The sequence below is a fragment of the Perissodus microlepis genome, chromosome 23 (assembly GCF_051167445.1).
Source record: "Perissodus microlepis isolate ML-2025 ecotype Zambia chromosome 23, ASM5116744v1, whole genome shotgun sequence".
In the NCBI taxonomy this organism is placed as follows: Eukaryota; Metazoa; Chordata; class Actinopteri; order Cichliformes; family Cichlidae; genus Perissodus; species Perissodus microlepis.
This window is the reverse complement of record NC_140482.1, coordinates 39,019,509-39,046,451: the sequence shown is the minus strand read 5'-3', so window position 1 is coordinate 39,046,451 and position 26,943 is coordinate 39,019,509. Positions and strand designations below refer to the sequence as shown.

The 26,943-nt window shown below is 41.0% G+C and overlaps 2 protein-coding genes across 2 annotated transcripts in view; one reads left to right on the top strand and one right to left on the bottom strand.

The window, feature by feature from the left end:
* Positions 1-1,008: 1,008 nt before the first annotated feature.
* Positions 1,009-6,655, top strand: lpl2a (lipoprotein lipase 2 a). Its single transcript, XM_084921642.1, has 10 exons — positions 1,009-1,248; positions 2,079-2,275; positions 2,543-2,722; positions 2,923-3,034; positions 3,129-3,362; positions 3,847-4,089; positions 4,330-4,450; positions 4,749-4,967; positions 5,219-5,326; positions 5,418-6,655. The coding sequence occupies exons 1-10, from the start codon at positions 1,149-1,151 to the stop codon at positions 5,437-5,439; spliced, it is 1,536 nt and encodes a 511-aa protein (XP_084777768.1). The 5' UTR covers positions 1,009-1,148; the 3' UTR covers positions 5,440-6,655.
* An 82-nt stretch (positions 6,656-6,737) lies between these two features.
* LOC146362120 (disintegrin and metalloproteinase domain-containing protein 10) overlaps positions 6,738-26,943 on the bottom strand; it is a 31,789-nt gene continuing 11,583 nt past the window's right edge. The window contains exons 7-15 of the mRNA XM_084921641.1: positions 25,108-25,200; positions 24,664-24,832; positions 17,038-17,201; positions 13,406-13,577; positions 13,134-13,278; positions 12,701-12,884; positions 9,894-9,993; positions 9,307-9,527; positions 6,738-7,663 (exon numbers count right to left, since the gene is read on the bottom strand). Of these exons, the coding sequence (XP_084777767.1) occupies positions 7,559-7,663; positions 9,307-9,527; positions 9,894-9,993; positions 12,701-12,884; positions 13,134-13,278; positions 13,406-13,577; positions 17,038-17,201; positions 24,664-24,832; positions 25,108-25,200 (1,353 nt within the window). The 3' untranslated portion in view covers positions 6,738-7,558. The remainder of the gene's footprint in view (positions 7,664-9,306; positions 9,528-9,893; positions 9,994-12,700; positions 12,885-13,133; positions 13,279-13,405; positions 13,578-17,037; positions 17,202-24,663; positions 24,833-25,107; positions 25,201-26,943) is intronic.

The following is a 26,943-nucleotide window of genomic DNA, read 5'->3' as shown; positions in this document are numbered from 1 at the left end:
ATCCCATTTCACAAATGATCATTTTATATGTGCTCATGTCTGAGTCAGATCACAAGTGATTTGTGAATAAATTGTGAAGTAGCAGCAGTTTAGCAGTCAGAATCAAGAACTTGGATTTATTTAGAAAATTATATTAAAATGGACTTAAAAAAAGATCTGAACTTATATTAATTTGGTATGTACTGTATTTATTACACACTCTAACATACATAGTACATATCAGTCACTGCACCAGTAATTTTTTTATATCTTGCAAATGGTGCAGTTGACTTTAACAAGCTTCTGACTCTTCCACCATCACCTCATCGGCCTCCTTCCCAGTTTTTCTTAGTGTCTTGTCCTGACGTTTTGGGCAACAACTCAGCAGCTGTAAAGCCAGCTACTCTTGCATGAATATGTGTTCATAATCTTAAACTTGTATCAGCAATAGGCTAGGTATTGACCTATCACATGTAATAGGTCAAAGGTCAGAGTTTTAAAGTAATGGTGGCCAATTTTACTGCAAGAACCTCACTGATTGCTCAGTTAAGTTTCAGTCTTATCTTTCCAGTTTTAAAAAAAAGTAGTGGAGCCCTGCAAACATGACGATGAATGATCTGAATGATGTGGAACCTTTGACTTATAAAAATAGGTTTAAAGCCATGTATGTATACAATTCAGCCTAGTTACACTATTTAAATATGAAAGTGCATTTCTTTACAGATTTAGTTGATCACACAGGAAGCACTGCGACAATGCAAACATTTATGCTAATCAGTGTCTCCTGCTGATCTGGCCGTGGTCGTGTGGTAGAAACATACACTGAATGCATTTAAAAAATAAATAGCGCTTTCTCGGGGTTCAATGAGTCGCTACACTGCCAAACACAGTTGCTATCGCTCCTCATAAAGCAGGCTTAATGGTTTAGTTTACACATTTACTTTCCATTCCCCGCCCGAGGCCAGCAGCCAATGGCTTGTCAGAACTTCAGAAGCGCTATTTAAGACGCAGACAGTTCAAGGTGGTTCAGATATCAGCGCACTGCGCGCAACAGGACGCGCGGGCTTATTCCTTACTACAGGACTGCGTACACTCCCGGGCTGCGGCGTTTCATTGACTGATTTCGTCCTTAAAGATATTTTCTCCAAAAGGAATAAAGTGCAAAAGAAATGAGAGCGTGGAAAGTGCGGTTTCTGTGCTTCGTGGTGTTGAATGCAGCTGTGCAAAATGTGACGTCCTTGGAGGAAGAGCTCGCCGATTCTATTTTTGGTGAGTTGTCAGTTACTTCATCCACATTTAGGTCTGTATGTTTGTAGTTCTGCAGGTACGTGGGTGAAAATTCCCGTGTAACTGTAACATGTGGTGAAAACCAAGCGCAGTGCTTGTGTGTGTACAGTAGTTTCTATCTTGCCAATGATATCAACGCGCTATAGGACATACTTTAGGTCACGTGTCTATGACTAAACTCATCTCTGTGCTCTCCTCACTTACTATTTTCTGGAAGAGACGCTCTGAAATTGAAGCTAACGCTGGAAATTAGAGAAATAAACTGAAATGTTTCAGACTGTCAAATTATCCCAACAAACTGATTTATCCGGGTGTCATCATGTCTATTTATTTTCACAATATGATCCTTAAACTATTGGAACCTTTCATTTGGTAATTGTTTGCAAGGGTCTGGTCTCCACCTCCCCACACTTTGAAAATCAGTACAAGGCCCAGTCAGCTGACTGTGCCAGCAGGACCACAGAAACTTGGGCAGATTATATTCGGTGAGATGGCAGGAACAAAGCTGGGAAACCCTTATGAGCCTCTGTGGAGCTCAGTCCTGACCAAGTGAACCCCTTAAACCCCTGAGCTTTGATCTCCTCTAAGGTGGAAGCTCATTTTCTGAGGGGCCCTGGGGGCGGACCTTATTGCCACCAGCAACTCAGCTAGCTGGTCAGACTTCTCAGACTTTCCAGCCAGACTATTAGATAAGATTTGTATATCTGATCAAAACACCAGGAAGCCAGAGGATTTGTTTCCCCATCTTTATTTTTTTAAGAGTATAATGTCCTCTTAAACCATCCAGCTAACTGGATAATCTTCTCTGTCAGGTAACTTCCTCGATCCTGTGAAAGGCTTTTTTGACCACAAGGCTGAGAGCAATGCCATTGTTGCCAAATTCTCGCTCCGCAAGCCATCCCATCCCGATGATGACCTCTGCTACATCATTCCAGGAAAACCCGACTCCCTGGCAACCTGCACCTTCAACAGCACTTCCAAAACCTTTCTCATAATCCATGGCTGGACGGTAAGCAGAGACGCATCAGCTTGTTTTAAGCTGCCTCTATTTTCCAAAATATCCAGAGCTTTGTTTTCTTTTGAATCGAAAGGAGAATAAAAGACCGGGAATACCTTTCACCAAATTCTGGTGAGGTAGCATCTCACTAAAATAACAATCATATTAACTGACAACCAGCCAAAGTATTCCCTGACATGTTGATCTGGAGGTGGCTTAAATTACACGCGTACACTAGTTTCACCTGTCAGGATTGATGTTTGTTTGTCTTTTCAACAGCTGAGTGGTATGTTTGAAAGCTGGATCCCTAAACTGGTATCGGCACTGTATGAGAGAGAGCAGACGGCCAACGTCATCGTGGTGGACTGGCTCAACTCGGCTCAGAATCACTATGTGGTCGCAGCTCAGAAAACCAAAGCAGTGGGGCAGGAGATCGCTCAGTTCATCGATTGGATCGAGGTTAGTTAAGCTCTTGATTTCACAGGTCTCATTAAATGCCCTTTCATTAAAATATCGATGAGTTAGTGTTATTTAACCTCAAGTATTTAAACGATGTGTTTATATGAGTAACAAAGAAAAAGCAAATGAAATTAAACCCAAAGGTAATGTGGAGTATTTCTTACACTCTCCTTAACTTGGAATTACTTTTGATTTTCAAGGAGACCACCAACATGCCTCTTGAGAACATTCACCTGATTGGCTACAGCCTTGGGGCCCATGTGGCCGGATTTGCTGGCAGCCATGCAACCAATAAAGTCGGAAGAATCACCGGTAAACAAGACAGAACATTTCAGATGTTTGTTTTAAAGCTATTACCACAACAATAAAGTAGTGTAATGTTGGTCCTCCTCGTCTCTGTCTGAAGGTTTGGATCCCGCTGGTCCCGACTTCGAGGGCGAACACGCCCACAGGCGCCTATCCCCAGATGATGCTCACTTCGTGGATGTCCTTCACACCTTCACACGCGGCTCTTTGGGTCTCAGCATCGGAATCCAGCAGCCTGTCGGCCACGTGGACATTTACCCCAACGGAGGCAGCTTCCAGCCGGGCTGCAACCTCAGGGGAGCGCTGGAGAAGATCGCCAACTTTGGAATATTTGGTAAAAATAACTAAAATGACTGCAGCCGTGATTTTACTGTATCTGCACAGTGATTGTTGTATTCTTTTATGAAGAGAGTAAGAAACAGGTAAAGTTAGTTAAAGCGTTAATGATACCTTACCTTCTTAGGACAACTTTATTATGAAGCAATCAGATCAGAGGTTCAGCCACAATAAAACAAAATTAAGCACATTGTTTAGAAACACATAAGTGCCTATACACAGAGTGCCGCTTAGAAGCTTGTAACTGCTTGCTGCTGTCCTTAATATCTTAGCAGTGGACATTGTTAATGACAGCTGCACAATGACGTCATTCACACCAGTGTGAAAATAAACAGAGGGTCCCAAACATGGCTGAGGAAAGGTCAGATTAAAAATAAGTAAATTTACCCGGAGCACGGTCAGCTACTGAATGGAAAAGTAATATGTATGCAATGTAGAGAATTACAGCAGAATTAAATTGCATCCATTTCTTTCCTCCTCAGCTGTGTCGGACGCCGTCAAGTGTGAACACGAGCGATCGGTTCACCTCTTCATCGACTCCCTGCTGAACGAGCAGGAAGCGGCCATGGCGTACAGATGTGGCAGCAACGACATGTTCAACCGCGGGATGTGCCTGAGCTGCCGGAAAAGCCGCTGCAACACGGTGGGCTACGACATCAGCAAGGTCCGCAAGCCTCGCAGCGTTCAGATGTACACCAAGACACGATCCTCCATGCCTTTCAGAGGTCAGCGGCATGCTCTTTAATATCATCGCTGTTATCACATGAAAGCTGATATATTTGCAGAAACAAAAACCAAAGAATAATCTAAAAAACATCTCTTACTTTCTGGGTTTAGTGACTTTTGAGATTCTAGTTGCTTCTGCTGAAACTTAAACCCATTAAATCTGGAGCAGTTTTATTACGTTAATTTACACGCATGCTTTCAGGTCCTTAAATGGTGCAAATTGTTGCTTTGTTTTGCAGTTTACCACTATCAGCTGAAGATCCACTTCTCCAGTAAGGTGAATAGCTCGGATATGGAGCCCTCGCTTACTGTCTCGCTGTATGGAACCAAAGGAGAGGCTGAAAACCTGCAGCTTAAACTGTGAGTGAGGGTTTGAACCCTTATGAAGAAGAATTACTGCACAGTGACTTGCATTTTTCAATTACGAGTTGTTTTTAACACTTGCACAGTAATCAAAGAAAACAGCACGAGACAGAAACCATAAACAGAAAGAGGCAACCACACACAAACACATTTCACTGCTGGGCCTTTACAGCGTGCTTTCATCGCCATTTTATCATCTTTTATGGCACATACTTTACAAGCCTCAGTTAAATAAAACATGCTGGCTATGTGTATGCGTGGAGCTTCAACATGTCTTTCCGTCTGTGTCTGGCAGAAAGGAGAAAATTGTCACAAATAAGACACATTCGTTCCTGCTGGTGACGGAGAAAGACATCGGTGACCTGCTGATGCTGAAGTTTAAATGGGAGGAGACAAACGGCTGGTCTGCGTCAAGCATGCTGAAGATGGTTTCCTCTTGGTGGTCTGGCAGCTCAGATGGCGCTAACGTGGCGGTTCACAAAATCCGCATTAGAGCGGGCGAGACGCAACAAAAGTGAGTTGCAGAACATTAAAGGTGTAGTTACCAAATAATGTCTGTCTGCCAGAAGAAAAAAACTCGAGGCTTCCCTCGAGTTTTCCTGAAATGCCAGTGTTGGAGTTTTCATGATGGACCTCATAGAAATGTGTCTATTACTGGGATTTGTGGCTAAAATATATCAAGCTTAAAGCACAGGCTTAAGCAGAATCTCACGGAGCTACTTGAACACGCACAGTTAAGCAGTATTTCATGAATTTCTCCCACAGGATGGTGTTCTGCATAAAAGATCCTGACGCTCAGAAGCTGACACAGGAGCTCACGTTTGTTAAATGTAAGGATCCGTGGAGGACGAACAGAAAGCGAACTCTAAGAAGGTGAGCTTGCCTCTGTGTTAACTCTACTCTTTACCATTGCATTACTGCTAACGCTGATAAATAACAATACATTTGCTGCTTCTGTCTGTAGAGTAACTCTGGAGAACCACTGATCGTGAAGAAAAGACGCTCTCCACCATCCCCTTTGTCCATTTCAGCACTTAGCAGATAATTTATACACTTGTAACTTTTATACACCAGTAAATATCTGAAAGCCTTTATCACCTTGTATATATCCAAATAGGTATAATGTTTAAAACAATATGTATGTGAATACTATGTCATACTTTGTAAAAAAAAAAAGTAATTTAATGACTTTTGCTTGATTGTTGTACTACTAGTAAATCTTACAGGCCAGATCAACAAAGTTTGGTTGTAGAGGTACTAATGCCCTGATGTGTAGTACAATAATAATATTTCATATAAAGGAACCACTGTGAAATATAATAGAGTGACACCTCTGAAAATGAGGAAAAATAATATTAAAGGTGTATTTTTTGTGTGTTTTAAGCAGTAGGTTACAGTTTAGTTACCTTTTTGTGTTACCTAAGTAAGTACTAAGTTACCTAAGTCACCGAGCATTCACCACTGTGACTCTCAGCGCTGTATGTGACTGTGGGACCTGTATCAGTGTGCCTTACTGTAAACAAGCAGCAGAAGCAAGCTCTTGCAAACTGAACTTTTCGGCTTTTTATTGTTGCCTTCCAACTCGGCGTCCGTTGTTCTTACTGTATGAACTTATACTGAAGTACTCAAAGCTGAAAAAGGTTTTATTTTAAATGCTTTTGCGTGTTTTACTGCTTCACTCCTATAATAAGACGTTACTTTGAAGCTGTCACCTCAAAGAAGTGCTGGATACTCTTCTAAAAATGGCTTCCTTCTTTTAACGAGTATGTAATATTCGGTGTGAGCTCGAAAGCAAAGCTTATATTAATGTTTGTGATGTGAGGTCTTTGTAAAGTGCAATGTCTGCTGTGGATAAGATTTTATTTTTTGGCTCATGCTCATTCAATTATGCATTTCCAGTTTGTAAGCAATACTTGAACCTCAGTTCTTCAGAGGTATTGTACTGTAATGATTGTGACTTTTAAAAAAAGGTATTTTGCACTTAAAACGGAAAGAGAAAACAACTCACCTGTACAATAAATGTAAATACTATAATATAGATACTGGAGTCTCTTATATGAAGCTAGTTATATATTTTCACCTCTCTGTGAATTTGATCTATAAAAAGTGTGTTCATGTAATCACTGTACATCACTGTACATAGCTGTAAATACGTCTCTGTATTGTATAAATTCTTTAATAAAACCAGCGTGTCGCCTGAGAGGTCATCTTGAGCTTGCATTTTTTTAAAGGTCGAGCGAAATGCTCAACTTTTCTTCCTTGCTCGCTCAGTATAAAAAAATATCATAATTATCAGTCCTATTTACCATCTCAAGGCTGTTTGTTCCATTAAAAAATATTATCAAAGTGTGTTTGATCTAAACAGTTTTAACAATTTAAACACTCACAACTGTTTCTGATATAAAAGTGCAAGCAGTCCTGGATTCAGCCCGGCGAGCTGTGTTGTTTCTGCAAGTCCTTGTAATTGTGCTGTTGTGACACGTGTTTGGCTACATGTGTCAAGGTGACCCCAAAGATATGCTGAGTAAGGACACCGTAAACTGCAGCGTCAGCTTTAGTTAAACCACACTTTGGTTCCTTACAGGACCACAAAGGTTGGAACTTGCTGGTTTGACCTCGTAGATAAGTTTGTTTTATATCTTATTCTAAACTGTTATGTAGGTTGTTAAAAGATTGAAGATAAAAATAGTATCTACTGAAAGAAAGTACCGTCAAACTCTATGTACACGCAGACCCTTCAGTTGCAGGTGTTGTTATGGTTGAGATGGAAAGCTGGATGCTCCTCATAGCTGAAATTAGTGACTTAAACATGCTCCGTGCATTTAAGGCTTTGTAGTGACAGATGGCTTTACATTGCAGCGGTGCTTCAGCTTTCTGAGGGGCAGCTGACTGACCCACATTTGGCAGCAGAAGAAGCAACATTTTCCACAACACATACATCACAGGAGACTCTTGCGTCTTTCCTAAATGTGAAGAGTTACACAAAGACATCAGTAAACATGACTGAGTTTTTGGGCAGTTGAACAAAGCTGATGAATCCTCCTCGACGTGGCACCTGAAGATCTCAGGTAAAGGACGTTTATTCAAGTCTTCAGGGATAAAAAGTCACTCCAAGTTACGTGTGTCCAGTTTAATGCTGCAGAGGCAGACGGTGCAGCCCATGACTCCAGACAGCGTCAGGATAGCCAGCAGGATGGCCCACCAGTGAGCCTGAGGAGAATAAACAAAAACATGATTTCGAATAAGCTGGAAGCATTGGTGTCGTTTGGTTTAAGATTAAGATTAAGATCACTAGAATAAAAATCTTTAATTTAATCTTTAATTTAAAATGTTGAGCAGAAACAATAATTTTATTGTTCAAAGGTTTTCTTTACCAAAAATATTACCTCACTGATTTTACCTTATTGTTCATTATTGTTCACTTTCATATTATTCCCTCAGTTATTACCCCCCCTTACATAAATCAGTCTAATATCACTCAGCTAGAACCCATCACTGATACAAAGCTATTATTTAGTAATAATGTTATAATTAAATAGCATTACAGGCCATTATAATGTTATTACTCCACTATTACCATGTTATCACTGAGTATTAATCTACCTTTTCTTTTGCAATCGTGTCTCTTTTTGTTTATGAAGCAGATACTTAAACACTACATCAGAACAGTTTCTTCTTTCAAAAGTTTCAGTCTATAATGCTTTGTGGTTTCATACTGGTTAGGTCCCAGTCACAATAACCCATATACTGGCTGATGACTGCCTAGCAACCACTAGTTGCTAGGGAAAAGGGAGTATTCCACTGGTTGTGACTTTTGTGACTGATGTCACACAGTGACAGCCAACAACCTCCTGCAACTACTCACCTACTGGTTGGGAAATACACAGTTTCTCCCAGTGACCAATAGGATACCAAGAGGGATTAAAAAAAAAGGTCTATATTATTTTGAATTACTTGTTTTATTCAAATGAACACAATGGCTAAACATCCTGTTTTGTTACACAGGGAGCACATATGGTAGCTGATCTTTTGGGTAACTCTACCGATTGAGTAACACTTCTGACGCATCCACCGGCTGAAAGAAAACATGCTTCAAGGCCTGCTGCACATGCTTTCCACACCATTTCATCCCAGAAACTGTAGAAAAGACTCTACTTTGTTTTAAGACTGAACACTGAACACCCAGATATGAACAACATATGGCCCCGATAGAGAAAACCAATGTTCTCCAGCTGCCAAATGCATATCAGCCAAATAATGGGATGGGCTCATCACCTGGATCTACAGGTCGTCAGTCGTAAACCTCTTTTTTGGATCATACCTAATCTGAAGGAAAGAGGACTTTTCTTCTGTATTTGAGCACAAAAAATACTTTCTTACTACAACCATCTTTCTCACGAGCACCTTTTCTTATACCTAAGAGCTTTTAGCCTAAAGTTCACAGACTCATACAGATGAGCAAGTATACTTCAACAAATAGAGGAGCTTCTAGTAGACAAGCTGCATGTTTTATAGCCATGTGTAGATCGAATACATTTTTGAGGTGTAGGCAGATTTTTATTTATTTAGACCCAGCTACAATCCCTCATGTCTTAGTCTCAGTGTTTCTTCCTGTTTTATTTTAATAGTCTAAGGTCTCCTATGTATCATGTTCAGTTTTGCTTCCCCTGTCTCGTCAGTCGGATTCTGTTCAGCTGTGTTCCTCAGGTGTGTCCACTCTGCCCTATTACGTTCAGAAATAAAGCCATTTTTTGGGTCCTGAGCTTGGGTCCAACTGTGCCTGCCACGCAGCGAAACCTGACAATCATTGTATTTATCTTATTCTGATGTTATCACACTAATGTAGATTCCACCTTCATCCACTCTCCCACGTCGTCGAAGTCATCCAAATGAAGAAAGGAGTTCTTCAGTCTCGCGATGGGGCCGTCTGCATCGAGGATGCGGCATACGTGAAATTTGTCGCAGTATCCACGGTTTCCAGAGCACGGCGCACCACCCACCAGGGGCAACACTTTTTTGTGGAAGTGATCGGACAGAACAGACGATGTCGTGCTTGCACAAGTCTCAGGCTGATCTGCAAGAAATACAAACAAAGGAAATCAAATCAAGTTACAGAAACATTACACACACATAGAGAGAGAGAGAGTAAAAATACTGTTTATACTTTACAAAAGCAAGTTTCTTGAGCCGCATACCAGCCTGTGTGTGTATATCATAAAAGAGATATGCCACTTACTCAAAACTTGACAATATGAAATGGAAACCGGAGTTTGAGAAACAGTTGACCTTTAATAACTATGATCTGTGAACACAGATTGGTCTAAAAGAACACAATCATTTAGAAATGTAACCGCAGCACTAATTAACACAGCCTGAGTCGTTGAGACACAGCGTGTAAACACATTCCTCTGTAGCAGAGGACACATGTTCCCGTGGTTACCGGACTTCTGGCAGCACATGTGGCATTTCTCCCTCATGGAGTCTCCTGGACAGTCGCACTTCTCCAGGTGGTGCTTCACACAAACCGACCCAGTGCAGACCTTCAGAGACAAACAGATACTACAGTTAGGATGTAGAGTCAGAAGAAGAAATTAAGACAAATAAGAGCCAGTTCAAGTTCATCAATATCAGTACGTCTATTGTTGATGATCAAAATATTGACTCTATTGGTAGGTAATTGGATTATTTCACTACCTTACAGTTTATGTCAGTCATGCAAATTAGCAGTGAATTAAAATTTATATATCTATATTTATGTTTTAAAGAGGACCTATTATGTTAGTTTCCAGATCCATGTTTTTATTACTGGACCCTACCAGAGCTCATAAAGGTCCTTATTTATCGTACACTGGACCCTCGATTTAAGCATTCTTATATCTCATTGGCTACCTCCCACAAACAGGAGATTTGAACTAAAGGTGGGCGGGGCTTCTTTCCTCACAGCCAGAGCCATGTGCCTGTGCACCATATTAGACATATGTGCTCTCTTTGATGTCATACAGAGCCTAGGGCATTAAAGAATGATCTGAAGTCAAGAAAAAATACAGAAAAGTATACCAGGTTCAATTCAAACAACACTAGTTCAAATACTCAAATAGGTACACACACAAAAAGCCATGAGCTAGTTTAGGGAGTGTTTTTCATTTCATGTTAATACATCAGATTTATCCATTCATAACCATTCCTGGCTAATGTCTCATAAGAAAACTGGGGACAATGACAGGTAAGATGTACTGAGGCGCTTGTGTTGCATTAACTTTTTCAGTGTATATAACACTTACAGACACTTATATAGTGTTCGACAGATTTTAGAAACTGCCTCTTACTTTCTGAGACTTTGTAATGTGGGGATCTGCATCACAGATGTGTTTCACTGTTGTTGTTTTTTAAGCCTGAAGTAAATTTATGTTTGACATGTTTTGATGAACCGAATATGTTTGTTTGAAGTTTTTTTCTCTTTTGTGTTTCGTTGGAAATAATATATCAGTGTCAGTGAAAAAAAAAGATGAATTTGAGAATTTTAACTAAAGATACGTTTTCCCTTTCTTGGTTTATACTATTACTTACATCTTCTTAAAAGCCTTTTATCATGTTTTACGTTTGGGATTTTATATTTTATGTTCCCGAATCAGGTCATCCAGGTTAGATGAGGTTAGAACATCTGGAGAATAATATATCCAGAAAACCACAGTCACAGCTGGAATAAATGCTCTCCTGCTGAGAGGACAGAGTAACGTCTGTGTTTAATTTTGGAGGGAGATCCTGTTGTTATCCTGCTGGTTAAAAAGGATTTTTCTCTTCTTTTTTCAGAAATGCTGTGTTAAAATGGCACCTTTGTTTACACCTGTAATACCTGCCAGTAAGCACAGACAGTGGGTTTTAAATGTTCTGATTATTTCAAGATAATTTTCATTTCGTGCTACCTAAAACAAAAACAGGAAGCACTTGATTGTATTTTAAATGAGAAACTGGAAACAGCCGAACTTATTTGTGTGCAACACCCTCAATCACTTTTAATCAGAAGGCAAATGCACAGGTCAGCTGATGGGAGGCAACTTGCACTCTCTGCACTCTCAGACACACTGGTGAGTGTTTGCAAATAATTGTGTTCTCTTCTATAAAAGTAGACAGACTGCTTATATGTTAGCATTCTGTCTGCAATATGCAATCAGTCTGAGTCAGTCTGCACTGATGAGTGCAACTCATCTGTAACACGTCTCTTTGCAATAGAGAACTACTATATAAAAGCAAGGCTAGTTTGCAGTTAAATCACCTTTCTGCAGCAACGATTTCAAGTGAAGACATTTCTTAACTTTTATTTAAAATAAGTGAGACTCTGGCTGAAATGTAATGTGAATTTCTGCGTATGCAGACGACACAGTTTTATCAAAAAAAAGGTTGCTTGTTGTGCCAAATACAACAAATATCATTGATATTGATATTTTTGTATGATCACAATATTAGGTGTAGACAGAGCTGACACACAACACAACAAACTGCACTCACTGAACACTTTGTTAGGAACCCCTGCTCAACTGAACAATGTAAATATCTAATGAACCAATCATGTGGCAGAGTTGTTGGTGCCAGACAGGCTGGTCTGAGTATATCCGAAACTGCTGATCGGCTGGGATTTTACCACACCACCATGTTGAGGGTTTACAGAGAGTGGTCTTAATAAAGAAAAAATATCCACTCACTGGCAGGTCTCATGGATGAAAATGCCTTGTTGATGTCAGAGGTTGTGTCAACATATGAAGAACTCTTTTTCATATCTCCGAAAGATGAACCAGAGTAGCAAAAGACCACTCCAGATGGCACTCTTATTAGCTCATAACAAGAAACCGCGTGTACGGGATTGCTAAAATTGGACCTTAAAAGACTGGAAAACTGTTGTCTAGTCTGATGAGTCTCTTTGAAGTTCTGCGACATTCAAATGGTAGAGTGGATTTGGCTTTGACAAATTCCACAGCCTACCTGAGTATTTTTGCTGACTATGACCATGTCCCTATGACCACAGTGTGCCCATCTTCACTTAATAAGGTGTCTGGCGAGTGGACATGATGAAAAAGAAATCTCTGGAAAAGCTACTAAATGAACCTTATACTGAAAGTCTATTGCTATGTGCTGCTTTCAAGGTCAAGATTCACATGCTTTGCGACATTGCTGCACACTTGCACACTTTCCCTCATTGGGTAACGGAGTGTGTTAAGTAACGCTCTGGTGTGGTGGATGTGCCCGCCTCACCCCATTCAGGCAGACACGCGTGCCCTGACTGCACACAGTGAGGTTTTCCTTGGCAGCTGGCTTGGGGCAGAGCGGGGAGAGTCCTGAGCACACGCTCGCTTTCTGGCAGTCTGTCTCCTCGTCGCACCTCTGACCCTCTGGCTTAAACTCGCACTTCTGACCACAACACAGGCCCTGACTTGGACTGATGAATGGAAGAGAAAAAAACACCACAAACATGGCTGCACATGAGAGCTACATCTAAACTAAACAAAGCCGCATCTTGAAACTAGAATATAAATAGTTCAGATGAAAGACTGATGATGAATATTTAAATTCATTAACCTCAAACCCATACATGATTGAACTACAAATATTCAGAAAGACCTGAACAGCTAATTACAGTTTTGGAAATAATTTTCGCACACTTTGATGTTGTGTACATGTGGAGTACCTGCAGATTTTACCAGGCTTGAGGTGACACTGGATTCCTACAGGCTCTTTAGCACTGTAGCAGCAGAGATCTGTATCTTTGTTACCGACATCACACTCCTCACCTTCCTCTATGATCTGGTTTCCACAGATGGGCTGATCACTGACTGCCCAAAATGAACAGACAAGCAGATAAACACATGAGCAGATACACACATACAGATATAACCTGAAGGCTGCAGCAAGTAGTGCACAATGTAAACAGCATGCAGGACACTGATATTTCTTCCTCACCCATGAAGCAGTCATCTTTCTTGAGCTTCAGGATGTTGCTAATGTGTTTGATGCTGCAGGGTGAGAATTTATCGTTGTTTTCACGCGCCCCGTCTGTGGCGTAAGGAAACATCAGGTACCTGCCTTTACCGACATCGGAGCCGAGGTTCCCGCAGTTAGCGCCCTCATCGTGCTGAAACACAGACACAATGGCAAGCATCTTCACTCGACTGTAAACAGAAGCAGCAGGCGGAAACGGATGATCAACCCAAGCTGAAGATATTTGCTTCCACCTCTTAAATATAGATCGGGGAATCAACTTCCTTCACTGATCACAGGAGCTTTTCCAGTCATGTCCATCAGCAGGCCTCAGCTGAAAGGGCAGTTTTACTTTTAAGAGCAAAAAGACAAATCTTGAATCCCCTGTCCATCTAATGATGTCCGCTGTGTTCCACATGTGCAATAAAACTAGAGCTTCCTCTTTTTTTGGAGCTCATACTCAAAGTCTCTGATGAATTATTGGTCTAATGCAGAGACTTGAAGTGAACATGCAAACATGCTGAGGGAAACGGCATTGATGTGGATATTTTTGCATATGTTTAAGATTAGGTTGAAAGACACTGGTGATTATACAGTCGTCACTTTATCTGTCACTATCTGCAGCTCTGGCTTTGCCGGGGCACTGCAACACAGCAGATGTTTCTCTCTTTCTTTCAGCATGCATAAAACTAACTTGAATTGTGTTTCCACTCTCATGCCTCAGTTTCTTTTGTGGGGGCTTCAGACTTTACACCAAACCTTGTATTCGCTTCTAGTGTATACCAGAACTATGCTTTCTTTAAAGCTGAAAAACAGGAAGAAAAGCAAAGCTGTGTTCAATACCTCTGCAGAAATGTATGTAACAGCACTTCCTGTTTACTTTTTGAGCACCTGTAGCAGTCTACAGATGCTGTTTTCACAGACACGATGTGATTTTAGGTTAAACATAACCAAAACAAAGATAAATGTTTATACTAGAAAGCTTTTCCAATTCAGGAAAAACCTGGTGTGCTATTTCCTTGTATTTTATGAGGTACTGAATGTTTCTTCTTATACAAATATACATAAGCTCTATGCACTACACCCCCCAGAATACAATGAGAAAATAAGGAGCGGGACAACAAAATATTCAAGAACAAAGGATAAAGCAATCAATGACTATACAGTTTAAGTAAATATGATTTATGGAGTAGCAACACTTGTAAACAAATATGGGGACAGGGGAAAAACTTAAAAGTGTTCCTATATGAATATAAATAACAGTAACAGAAACAGGCTCGACTATTTAACAATACAATATGTTACAGATTTACAGATACAAACAATACAAATCACTCAATAATAACTATCAAGGATTGACAGAGGTGATTATAAATATATATCTAGAATATTGACAGCAAGATTACTGAGTAGAAAAGAGCGTGTGCAAAAAGGGTGTAACTGTTGCAGTGTTTACAGTTGTACAGGGAGAAGGCCACGGGCAGGAATGATTTCCTGTGTCGTTCAGTGGTGCTTTTTGGTAATCTCACTGAACGTGCTCCTGTGGCTAGCCAGCATGTCATAGAGTGGGTGGGAGGTATTATCCAACATTGTCCTTATCATGGACAACATCCGCCTCTACGACACCACCTTAAGGGAGTCCAGCTCCATCCCCACAACGTTACTGGCCTTGCGGATCAGTTTATTTGCCAATCATTGCATTTTGTTTTTATTTACATTTTACACCTGAAAAAAGACATTCCAACTTAATGCAAATTAAGACTTGCTGCCTAAATCTGCTTTGATGGTTTTGATAGTTATTTTCTTTTTATCCATTCATATTAGAGGTAAAGCAAAGAAAAGATATAACTTTTCAGATATTAACCTGGAAGCCAGTCTGATAACTTCAGATAACTAATGGGAAATAAATGACCTTCAAAAATTCATTTTGTTGTTGCTGACTTACAGTTGCAAGGTGTAATGGTTTAGATAGTGAAGGTTGCCTTTGCAAACTTTGGTCTTGTTTCCAACCCATCACTGATGTCCTCTTTATATTTCAATTTATCTTTCACCTGATGAATTCATTTTTAAAAATCAGTGTAGAGAAACAGTTTGGAAGAGAAATATTCTGAAAGCCAAAGCGTCTTTTTAATCAAAGTTTTCTCCCCATCACAGTCCACCCCTGTGCTTTTTCCACCATGAAGTTGCAGGGGAGACCTTCAGTCACATGTCTTTATGTCTTCCTCAATCCTATGCAGCCTGGAAACATGGCTGTCACAGGAGCAAAGATATTAGAGGGGCCGAGGTGTGCTTACAGTAGTTTAATTTATAAAAAGCCAGCAGGGTCTGACATAGCAGAGCTAATCTGCTCAGGAATGCCTCAGAGGGCTCTTTAGTGTGTGGTAATATGAATAATAGAGAGCAGGGTGAAAAGAGAGTGTGGAGTGCTGCTGGCGTTTTGGGCAGCAGGAGAAAGGTTGGAGGTGTTAGCAGCTGTCACACATACTGAGGTGCAGGCATTTGTCTGCTTATATAACGTGTGTGCTGTTATTGAGGTGGTGGAAGAGACTGCCAGGCTCTGCTTATGGACACAAACAGAGAGTAACCATAGGACACAAGTGACTGACATCAGAGCTCCTCCCGTTCCCTTTTTGAGATGTACCAGTGAGACTGAGACAGGGGTCCCTATAAAAACAAACCAGTCAATAAAGGACAAGGTCTCCAACGCCCACAGAAGTGAATCATTCACAGACAATTTGTTCCAGTGCAAACAGCCGTGTGAGAATATGTGACACAACACTTTGAATCTCTGGGACTCGTCACGTTCAGCAAACAGCCAACGACGTTTTATGTTTAAATAAAAGATGGAAATGATTCAGGTTGAAACTAGCAAACAGACATCCAGGATACACTGAACCCATGAAACGTGCAAATCGAATGAAAAGTCTCCTCACGTTTTACCGTCACTCATTAGTACAACAAACAGAAACAGCAGCAGATATGGCTGCACTAAAAAAAAGAAAAGAAAAGAAAAGGCATGATATATTTAATTTTGTTTTCTTGGTGCTGAGCAATCTGGCTTTCATTTCAATAGAGTTATTAACCATGAGTAAGACTGCTTCCAATACAGGTAATCCTTCAGTCAGAAATCACCTGGCCTTATTTTGGTGCATGGAGCACTGTTGTCACTAAAGCTAGGCTAATGCTAAGTCATTACTGTCTCTCAACAAAAACACTGTCTAATAACCCACAATTTGATTTACATGAACATGAAATTGTGGTCGTGGAGCCTGGCAGTAGTTCTGGAAATTAGCAACATATGCTGGCTGCACCGTGGAGATATAGCAGCACAGAAGATTGAGATGTACTTTTTAAAGGTAAGATGTTGAAATGCTATCAGTACACTCAGATAAATACAACTTAATAAATACATCTGAATACAACTTGCTCTGTCTGCAGCTGCCTCTGCAATATCTACAAAAGGCCTCCTGTTCGACCTTCTAGATATAATTTAAACCACAACTGACGTCAACAAGTTCCGACATATATGAAAAAATCTTTATATAAATTGTATGGTTGAATTGTAATCATGTTTTGTTTTGTTTTTTTTGCTGGTGTTTTTCGTGGTGACTGACCGGAGATCCAAGGCTGTGGCCGAGCTCGTGTGCCAAAGTCAGCTGGACTCGTCGAGGAGGCAGAAACTGTCCGTAGTTCTGAATTGTGACCAGACCTGTGTTCAGGGTGCAGTTAACACCGTTTTTGACGGTCGCAGGCTTTGAACACACTCCTCCCCAGTTTCCTTAGATAAAGAAAATAAAAGACAATATCTGAGATTGTGAGGTTCACTGAGTATGTGACACTTAAAGTTAATACTTAAAGTAAATATAGTTTAAAAGCTGAAACTTCTGAACATTCCGATTTATCTCAGCGTTCTCCTGAAAAACTTTTACATATATTTATGTAAAATTTATGAATTCATTTCAATCCTGTAAGACCCAACCCATCAAAAATAGCCAGAGAATTCAGATTTTTTGGGAACTCAGATGTTTATTAACCCTTAGAACAAAATCCACATTTTTTTTTGCTGTATCATTTTTTGTATGATATATTTTGATGATATATCTTATTATTTTTTGTATTGCATTTGATGCATTGGGCATTTTTGGCAACTTTTTGTTAACAACACTGTTAATTTTATACAAAAAAAAGAGTTTTGTCCATAACATTTTGAAATGATGGCAGGTATTGATCATGTTGATGAGATAGAGGCCTCAGAGGGCATTATAGGGTTAATTTTGTTATGTTATATGCAACTGTAAGTAGTTCATATCTTTGTATAGCTGTCGATTTAATACATTTCTGTTTATTTATATAGCAGCAAATCACAACACTAATGCCTTCAAGGTGCTTAATAGTGTAAGGTAAATACTTTACAATAATCCAAAAAACCCCAACAATCAAACAATCTTCTATGAACAAGCACTTTGGTGACAGTGGGAAGGAAAAACTTCCTTTTAACAGGAAGAAACCTGTGGCAGAACCAGGCTGTGGGAGGGGCGACCATCTGCTGCAACCTGTTGTGAGTGAGGGGAGCTGTCTGAGTGCTGCAACCAAATGATCCACATAGGATTTTAAAAACCACTGAAGCAACTGAGGAAGGTACAGGTCACTGCAAAGCTGTAACCTCATGAATGCCTCCTGAGTTGATAAGGAAGATCTTACAATCATAGCAGAAACGAGCTGCAGATCTAATTAAAGCCTGGCACCTGTTACTTTACAGGGTGATAAGATTGCATAAGTGACCTTGTGCTACTGGAAATACTTTAAAACCAACAGTGCTCTGCTACTGTGGCTCCAGTTTGAGGTGTGGCTAGAGTCAGGTGAACCTGCTGAGCTCTCCTGTGGTGGTCGTCATTGCCTTTCAGTTTACATAATATCCATTGAAAGCCATTCTTACAATTACAAACAGCTGTCCACAATCACATGGAGGGATATCTGGGAAGTGATGTCACGTTGCAGCTGGCCAGCCACAGAGCTAGCTCTACAGAAACCAGTCTGATTGGTCAGGCTGCACACCTATAGGTCAGAAAGACTGTTCATTGGATAAAGTATAATGTGAATACCAGTAGTTTGACATAGTTATCTAACTAAATTTTCAGTCTTATAGGGTCAGTTCTTCTCATTGTCAACAACACACTGAACATTGGAGGAGTCTAACCCACGTTTTCAAAGCACAGCTGGGGAGTTACTTCCCCATCTTTTCATTGGTTCCCGTGCACCCGTGTGGCAGTTTAGGTTACAGGTCTTGGCAGTCTTGTGACTTTTATGTAACATCCTCTTACATAATGTTATCAGCGCCACCATTTTGGCGGGAAAAGCTTGCAAGGTACATGTCCGTTTCTGAGAAAACCGAGCTCACCAGGTGTCATCGCGGACTGTGGGAAAATGTCGCTGGCATCTGGATCTCCCACCTGCATGTCTTTGTTACGCAGTGGGTGTAAGTGTGACAGGAAGGGTCAGGGACAATCAGAGGTCAGAAAACAAAAACAGAAGCGTACCCTATGACACCAGGCTGGAAGCAGTAGCAAATAAAATGTCTTCTAGATAAGCGAAGGAGGTTTGTATTTTATCTTTTGGGAATTGAGACTTTGAGGCTTTTAAGCTTTAGATAAAAACACAAAAAGAATTACGATAGACTGCCATTACTATAAATCCTCCGCATAGTTAAAAGTCAAACTGCCGAGCACGGCTTTTCCAGTCACATTGATGAAGAATGCTGGCTGCTTCTTTCCTCCATTCCCTCCTTTTGACCTGAAATGGTCCCCCTAATTCAAGGGGCTGCATTTCCTAGAAAGAGTGTTACTTTAGAGGTCCCCACTGTGGGTTTTGGCAGCGAGCGTGCAAGCGATCGCAGAGTCGGCCTGCACTCTGTTTCTCTCCTTTTCTCCTTCTCGTCTCTGACACACAAAGGACGCGTACTGAAAGACTCCTATTATTAGCCTGCTGGATAAACACAGTCTGCATGAGCAAACAATCATCTGGCTCGCTTAAATCTAATGTACACACCGACACACACACACGCACACACACGCACTCTCCATCAGCAGGAAACATGCGTGTATATATTGTATACATACACTAACGGTAGAAAAAAAGTTTATATGGTGACACAGCATCAGTTAACATCATAGCACACACAAACACTGAGATGCTTACACAGCACACACACACACACAAGCAAACACACATGGTTTTAATGTAAATGAGCAAACGCTACAAAGACGGAAAGGGTCTTTCCTTACACCTGAACATATCTGGGGGAGTCGGAGTACCCAAATAAGACCTTCAACAGCAAAAGCAGATGCAGTGAACATTTTGCGTGCCAAAAACAACAACTAGTTCCCAGATAATACGCTGGTACTACTCAGGAAGGCAAAAGTACTGTAAATAATGTACGTCTATACAGGCTTCCGCTCAAGGCTGTCTTTGTCTCCAGAGTTCAATGACCTTGCAGTTGTGTGTGTTTATTTGCTGTATTATGAGGCTGTTTCGAGCATTTTTATTGGTCAGAGACTAAAGACTTAATCTTTTTTTTTTTTTTTTTTTTTTTGTGTCCCGTTTGGATCTTTAGCCATCAGAATTGTTGTCTTAAGGCCAAGAAAGATGCCAAGCGGATTTATTTTACCAAGTGGATCATCATGGCCTTGCCATATTGGTCCATTTGATTGACCTTTATTATAATTATGTATTTATTTTATTTTCGGTTGCTACAAACGGGACAGACGTGACTGGGGGATAGGACAGGGAGAAAGAATGAAAGAAAGAGAGGGAGAGAAAGAAAACCAAAGGGGAGAAGAGACGGTGAGAAGGGGGGGAAGAAAGACAAAAAAACAAACAAACAAACAAAACACCTGGATCACCTGTATGGAGAAAAAAAACAGAAGAGAAAGCAAACAACAAAGAGCAACATAATAAAAACAGCACCATCACAATAAACTAGCTAGCAGTAGATAACAGTAGATACTAAATAATAAACGATATTGTGCAGCACGCAAGATAGACAGCGCACAATGTGCTTTGAGGCAGCAGCCAAGAAAGGTGTAGTCCGCGTCTGTGAACACCCGTGTGTACACCTGTGTGCATACCTGTGTGGATCAGCATGCTTGTATTCCAAAGGTTTCTCCATGTAACGATCTGCTAGGGAGTGTGGGGAGCCATAGCCCCGTCCACCAGGGTATGAAGCAGGTATGGAGGAGATCCAGGCCCCAGATATCCAGAGGCCCCAGAGTACAAGGACCCGAGGAGGACCACCAAAGGGGGGGGGAACCGTGCCACCCTCCTGGGAAGAGCTGAGTAGAGCCCCAAACGAGAGGTCACCCCGCAGCTACGGAGCAGAGGCCAGAGGGGGTTGCAGTGGCGTGCCCGCGGGCTCCGCCGGCAGCCAGCTGTGCCAGAGAGGACCGAGCTTCAGGCCCAGAGGCCAGAGGCCTGAGGGCATCCCACCCCCCGGAAGGAGCCCAGCCGGGCCACAGGCGCCCGGCCCCGCCAATCGGCCACCAGGAGTGAGCCGGTACATGCATGAGCGCCCAGCCCCAGATGACAAGGACCACCAACACACCAACGTCTAAGGGCATCAGCCACCGGCAGGGAGTGTGGTGAGGGGAGATAGGCCTCCGTACTTTAGAGGGCCTGAGATGTACCCAGAGAGGTTGAGTCTAAGACCCAACTAAAGACTTAATCTGACGGGTGTGTAGCACAGCTGTTAATCAGCCGGGGTCTTACGCTTTGTATGTTTTTCAACTCCAATAATGTCAGTATAACAAAATGAAACTATTTCATTGAAAAGGCTGCCACTGCTGGTTATTTGCACGCATTCATTTTATTACTGCTGTCACCGTTGTACATAGGTTTGATTTTTATGTGTCCTTCATCTTTCTTAATTCTTCTTTATAATAAGGAGAGAGAGCAACAGTATTCTGATTCTCCTGCATGTACTGGACATGCAGGAAATTGACAATAACAACAAAAGAAATCATTGAATCTTAAGAAAGTACTTTTTTTTTCTAGTTAATTGTGTCAGGAGAGACCCTAAATGATTAAAGTTTGAGGACTTTAATAATTAAAGTAAAGTAAAGAAACCATAGAAATTATATTATTCTAGTTATTATATATATATTATGGATATATTATATATTATTAGTTCTGTCCACTCACTACACACATATTTCTCCAGATTACAGTGTGAAAAATCACTGACAGAATGATGACTAATTTGAAGTTCAGTCACAAGTTATGAGACCTGTATGCCACCAGTACAGAATAAGGTTATTAAACAGCTTGTTACAGCTGAGATTTTATGCACCTGATCTGAATAAGACTTTTTTTGGTACAACACACATAAAGCCTTTAATTGGTCTACTTACAGTTACAGAGCAAATAACTGGCCTAATAGTAATTAGATACTTTCTCTGCTTTCCAAACTGCATGCCATGCATTGCATTGTATTTTACTGCGTTTTGACATTTTGTCCTTGTTTGAAAGCTGACAGAGAGGCGTACAGGCAAAGGGAGTGGGTGAGGGTGGATGACATGTGACAAAGATCTAAACGTCCTACACTGAATGCCCCGGCACCAGCACAGGCTGAAAGGTGATTAACCACAAATAAGAGTCGGATCTAAAGGAGAGCAGCTGTGCTCTGTCTAGCTTTTCATACAGCAATTATTTTACAGATACAAGCTACATTTTCAAAGCAAACCATGGTAATGGTGCATTGCAGCATTTCCTTTAAAGTTTCTCCATGTCTAATATAGATGGTGAATATCCCCTCCTTTGTGTATGTACACGTATGTTCGAGGCCATTGTAAAGATTCATTAACGCTAAACGTTATGTCTGGAAACTTACTGTCTTGGTGTGGTTCGAAACTCTGAGCTGAGCCCAACCCCCCATCTTCCACTAACATAGAAAAACACAACTTGGAGGGGTTAGAGGAGGAGTTTGGTGTGGTGGATGGGGGTTGTGTGTGTCCGCATGTGTGTGAATGCAGCACTTTGCTGAGGCTGCAGATGGAAACGGGGTCTTTGAGTTTAAGGGCCAGTGGTGAAACCACTAAGAAAATGGTCATACGGAGGTCGAGTGTATCAGTCTGTGGAGGTCAAACCTCTCTGCTGTTTCTATGGGAGATCACATGAGCCTGAAAAGTCCTAACAGTGTAACTGTGTGTGTGTGTGTGTGTGTTACTTATGTGAGATGTCACCATGGCAATCATGTGGTGGAATGCAGCTCCAATCCTCTCTAAGTCGTCTAGGAGCGGCTGTGTGTTTGTGTGTGTGTGTGTGTGTGTGTGTGTGTGTGTGTGTGTCAAAGGTTCAGCGCACCCTAATCGTATGTCATTCTGGTGGTCTGCTCTCACGCCCCTGAGTTTAACCAATCAAATGCTGAATGTGAGACATAGAACCAAGCATGAACCTCCTACCGCAACAGTTCTCATACATGTGGTCAAGTCCTTCCAGCACACCAATGATACTGCACATCTACGAGAGCTGACTAATGCTTGAACCGTACGAACTAATCCAGGTATACTGTGGCAAAGTGGGATGGGAGTTTATTTATTATTATTTTACATGCAAATAATAAATTCATCATGTTTTCAAAAGAAATGCTTTGTGTAACATGCAGGTTTGTATGTGAATAACTGAGGATTATTACTTCAATGTCTCAGACCCGAACACTGCATGTATGAAAGCCTTGAAATGGGAGCTGTCTAATTCCTGTAACTGTGCAACATTGTCATTTGAACAAGGAAAACTATGCTCGGATGCATTTTAGGGCAATCAGCACATAATAAAACATATGTGTTTCTATATACAGTGGAACTCCGACTTACGAATACCCCGTTTCACGAAAAATTCAAGTTACGCACTGAACGGCAATATTTCTGTCCGCTGGCTCTGATTGGCTGAGCCTACAATGCCCACAATGCCTTCCGAATCATGTGACAACCCCTTGGCTTCCGTACTTGCGCTTCGGTGTTCCACTTGAACGATATATTGTTGTCCTAGTTAGCATTTAGCCTATAGCCTATCATTCAGCATCGCCTCACTCAAAACGCGCAATGGGTGCTTCAATTTACGAAAATTTTCGACTTACGAAAGACCCTCGGGAACGAATTAATTTCGTAAGTTGGGATTCCACTGTATATAGTTCTTACACCCACTTCGATACCTCATTTAATGCACATTCTTATTTAAATATTCTTTTTCCAGGTTACAAACTTTTTAACACTGTCTGGCTCATATCCACACATTCTGTATAATTCTGTATAATGTATTTGCATAACGCTGAGCCTGGCTTATGTTCTCAATGCATCCTTTTTAATTTTTCAGTATAGAAATGCTCCAGCAAATATTTTAGTCTCTATTAACTGCTGGAAAATGCTTACCAATGCTAAAAGTTTGGATTTTTAATAAATAATGACATTTTTTGGTCTTTGTAAAACTGCTTTCAGTTAAAGTTAGATTCAAATCAGATTAAACTCAAAGTAATAGTTGGACACCTGCTCTGTCTAACACCTTTTTTAAACTATTTTATCTATTTTGTTCATAGCGAGTGAGTGTTGCTTGTGTCCTGCTTGTGCTACACATTGCGTAGTTACCAGCAGCAGCATGTTATCAGTAGTGATAGTGCACGAGATGAAGGTAGCATCATGATGTCTGCTACCTGTGAGAAAGAGAACTGATTCTATCTGTGTCGTGGAAAAACAACGAGTTTATTTTGTACAATTCTTGAAAAATGTTGAGTTGTTCCTCCAAGTTCAGAGTTTATCTCATACTCGTATTCAGGAGCCAAAACACAGCTTATACTGATGTTTTAATAGCTGTTAATTAAATCATTTTACTGGGGTGGCAAAGTTGCAACGCTAACACTGACTGGTCCAATGCATGATGGTCTCGGTCAATAGATGGTTCGTAAAACTTCTGTAGGGAGAGCTACACGATGATTTTGTAGTCTATTAAACAGTGGACGTCTTTCCAGGAGCCTGACTCGCTCTGTGCATTATCTAGTGAATGAGTAAAGGTTCATTCGTAGCCTAACAAGTGTCCCAAATTCTTTGTGTGCTTCTTTTGTGAGGAAACCAAACACAATATTACATTTACGGTACCTGTGGAAACCAGTGTTTCCACCATGCTGCATATGCATTAGTTACATGAAGAAGTCATGTGTTTATGATTTTTGTAAAAGTGCCAAAGTGATTCTGACTCACCGGCTTTGCCTTCCCAGGCAAGCCCCAGCACTCCACTGTAGTCTCTGTCAGTGAGCAGGTAGGACAGGCAGAAGTTGCCCCAGTTGTTCTCCGAGTACAGACTTAGCAGCTTCTCAGGGCCGATGTACAGAGGAGACAGCGGGTCATTTTTATCCTCTTCTGTCATCACCTGGAGACAGTCAGACAAACACAGGAACACTCAAACACGCCACAGTTCTGAGGTCCTGTATTTCAGCTTATTTTGCTGCTGTGACTCACTTCCACTCCCAGAAGAAGACACATGGGCACCATCACCGACTGATGCATGAACCCAAGTATCTCAATAAAAAGCTTGTTCATGACATGATTTTGAATGTGTAAAAGCTTCACTGTGTTATCAGCGATCAGCAACTGAAGAACATTGCTCAAAGGTTTGTGGAGTTTGTGCACTGTTCTGAAGCTTACTCTGAGGGACTTGACTTTAAAGTTGATCAACTGGATTCCACTGAAGTCCACCTTGTCGTAGATGTCATTCACAGCCCGGATGTACGAGGCGACCTGAGAAACCACAGTTAATGCGAGAACAACAGGAATCTCTCTGGAGTTAAGCTAAAAAAAATTATCTTTTTTGCCTTTAACAAGTCACAATAAGACAAGAAAAGGAAAAATGACAACATTAAGTGATATATCATAATAACTTATTCTATTTCATTTATAAATAAAAACAAGATTTTCAGAAGGTTTAGCGTTTTATCCTTTCAGTGCTATAACTGATATTTTCTTCTTGAAGAAAACCTTCTCCTGCTGATTTGAAAAGATTGAACAATAGAAATCTGTTGACAACAATGTGACTGTTATATATGTAAATGTGTCGTGTCAGGTATTATATAAAGCACTGGGTGTTTTTGTTGTGGTTGGCACAGATTGTAACAGTTTCAGCAAAGCATGTGCACACCGGTCACATGCGGAGGTTTGATTCTGCACAGCAGGAGACAAACGTACAAAAGTGCCTGTGGGGAAATGCTCATGAATGGAAATATTGACAGCTTGGATGTAGGAGACATTCAAACTGGGACAGGAGCCTCTGACAACAAGGTTTTGCTTATTTACACTCAACGATCCCATCACGGCTTCAGTTACAGTATATTTTCTCACTCTGTGCAACAAAGGTCTGGCGCTGAACCAGAGACAACAAATGTGCTTGTTTAAGGTGGAAAGAATCTGAGGCGGGTCAAAGAGGTGCTGAAAGGGTGGACAGCACAAGAAACTCCAGAGAGAATAACAAGTAAACTAAGGACAAACTGACCTACTCATTAACTGACTTGACTTTGACTAATAAGAGATTTAATTAGTCAAGAAAGAGATTCGTGGGAGCATGAACTGTGCACTTATCTTGTTTTATCACAAAAATAATGACTCTTTATTGGTTTTTAATTCGGAGGAATCAGAAAGATAATCATACTGAAGTGGGTTTTTGCATTATTGTATCATCTTGTAACTAAACTCAATTTAAAGTAATGCATCATGTGACCTCTCTGTCTCTCTTGGTCTGATTATGTTTCTGACTGCATTGAGGCAATGCGGGGACATCGGCAGAAAGTAAGCTTTTAGCTGCTTGTCTGCTGATGTCGTGGCAGATGGCCCCGCCCCTCCCTGAGCCTGGTGCTGTCGGAGGTTTCTTTAAGCATAGAAAGCAGTGCTTGTATAAATGGGTGTGAATGGATGAATGATACATAAATATGTCTGTGCAGGTTCTCAGTCCTCCAGGTCATGGTAGTCTGAGGAGCTTGGGAAGAAAGTGACTGGACTTGTTTCACCTCAGGTCAGAGAAGCTTCTTCAGTTCTAAAACCAAATGGAGAGTCCCAGGTATTTAATCCGTAGTGGGAGTTGTCCTTTCAGTGCGTCATTGACTCACTATTGATCATGGGATGATCTGATATCGTCGTGTTGGTGTTGTTCCTGGAACAACATAGTAAATGTTGTTCCAGGATCAACATTGCAAGTGACCAATCACATTGTTGTGACGTTATTCTCTGGCGCGCCAAGCCATTCGTGCATTTATGAAATTCCAATGTTGCAAGGACAATATCAATTCTGCTTAGCGTTTATTAAAGGGTTAGGGTCAGGGTCCGTTGATTGGTTTTTTGTTTTACAGCGTTTTTTCCTGAAGTTGCAAAAGTATGACGTCACAACATTCTGATTGGTCACTTGCAATGTTGATCCTGGAACAACATTTACTATGTTGATCTGGGAACAACACCAACACGACGATATCACATCGTGCATTGATCATGTGCCCA

Bases quoted from the DNA above. Each gene is read 5' to 3' on its own strand.
- lpl2a (XM_084921642.1), top strand. From the start codon at position 1,149: ATGAGAGCGTGGAAAGTGCGGTTTCTGTGCTTCGTGGTGTTGAATGCA. The intron at 1,249-2,078 runs GTGAGTTGTCAG...CTTCTCTGTCAG, and splicing joins GCTCGCCGATTCTATTTTTG to GTAACTTCCTCGATCCTGTG. The intron at 3,035-3,128 runs GTAAACAAGACA...CTCTGTCTGAAG, and splicing joins TAAAGTCGGAAGAATCACCG to GTTTGGATCCCGCTGGTCCC.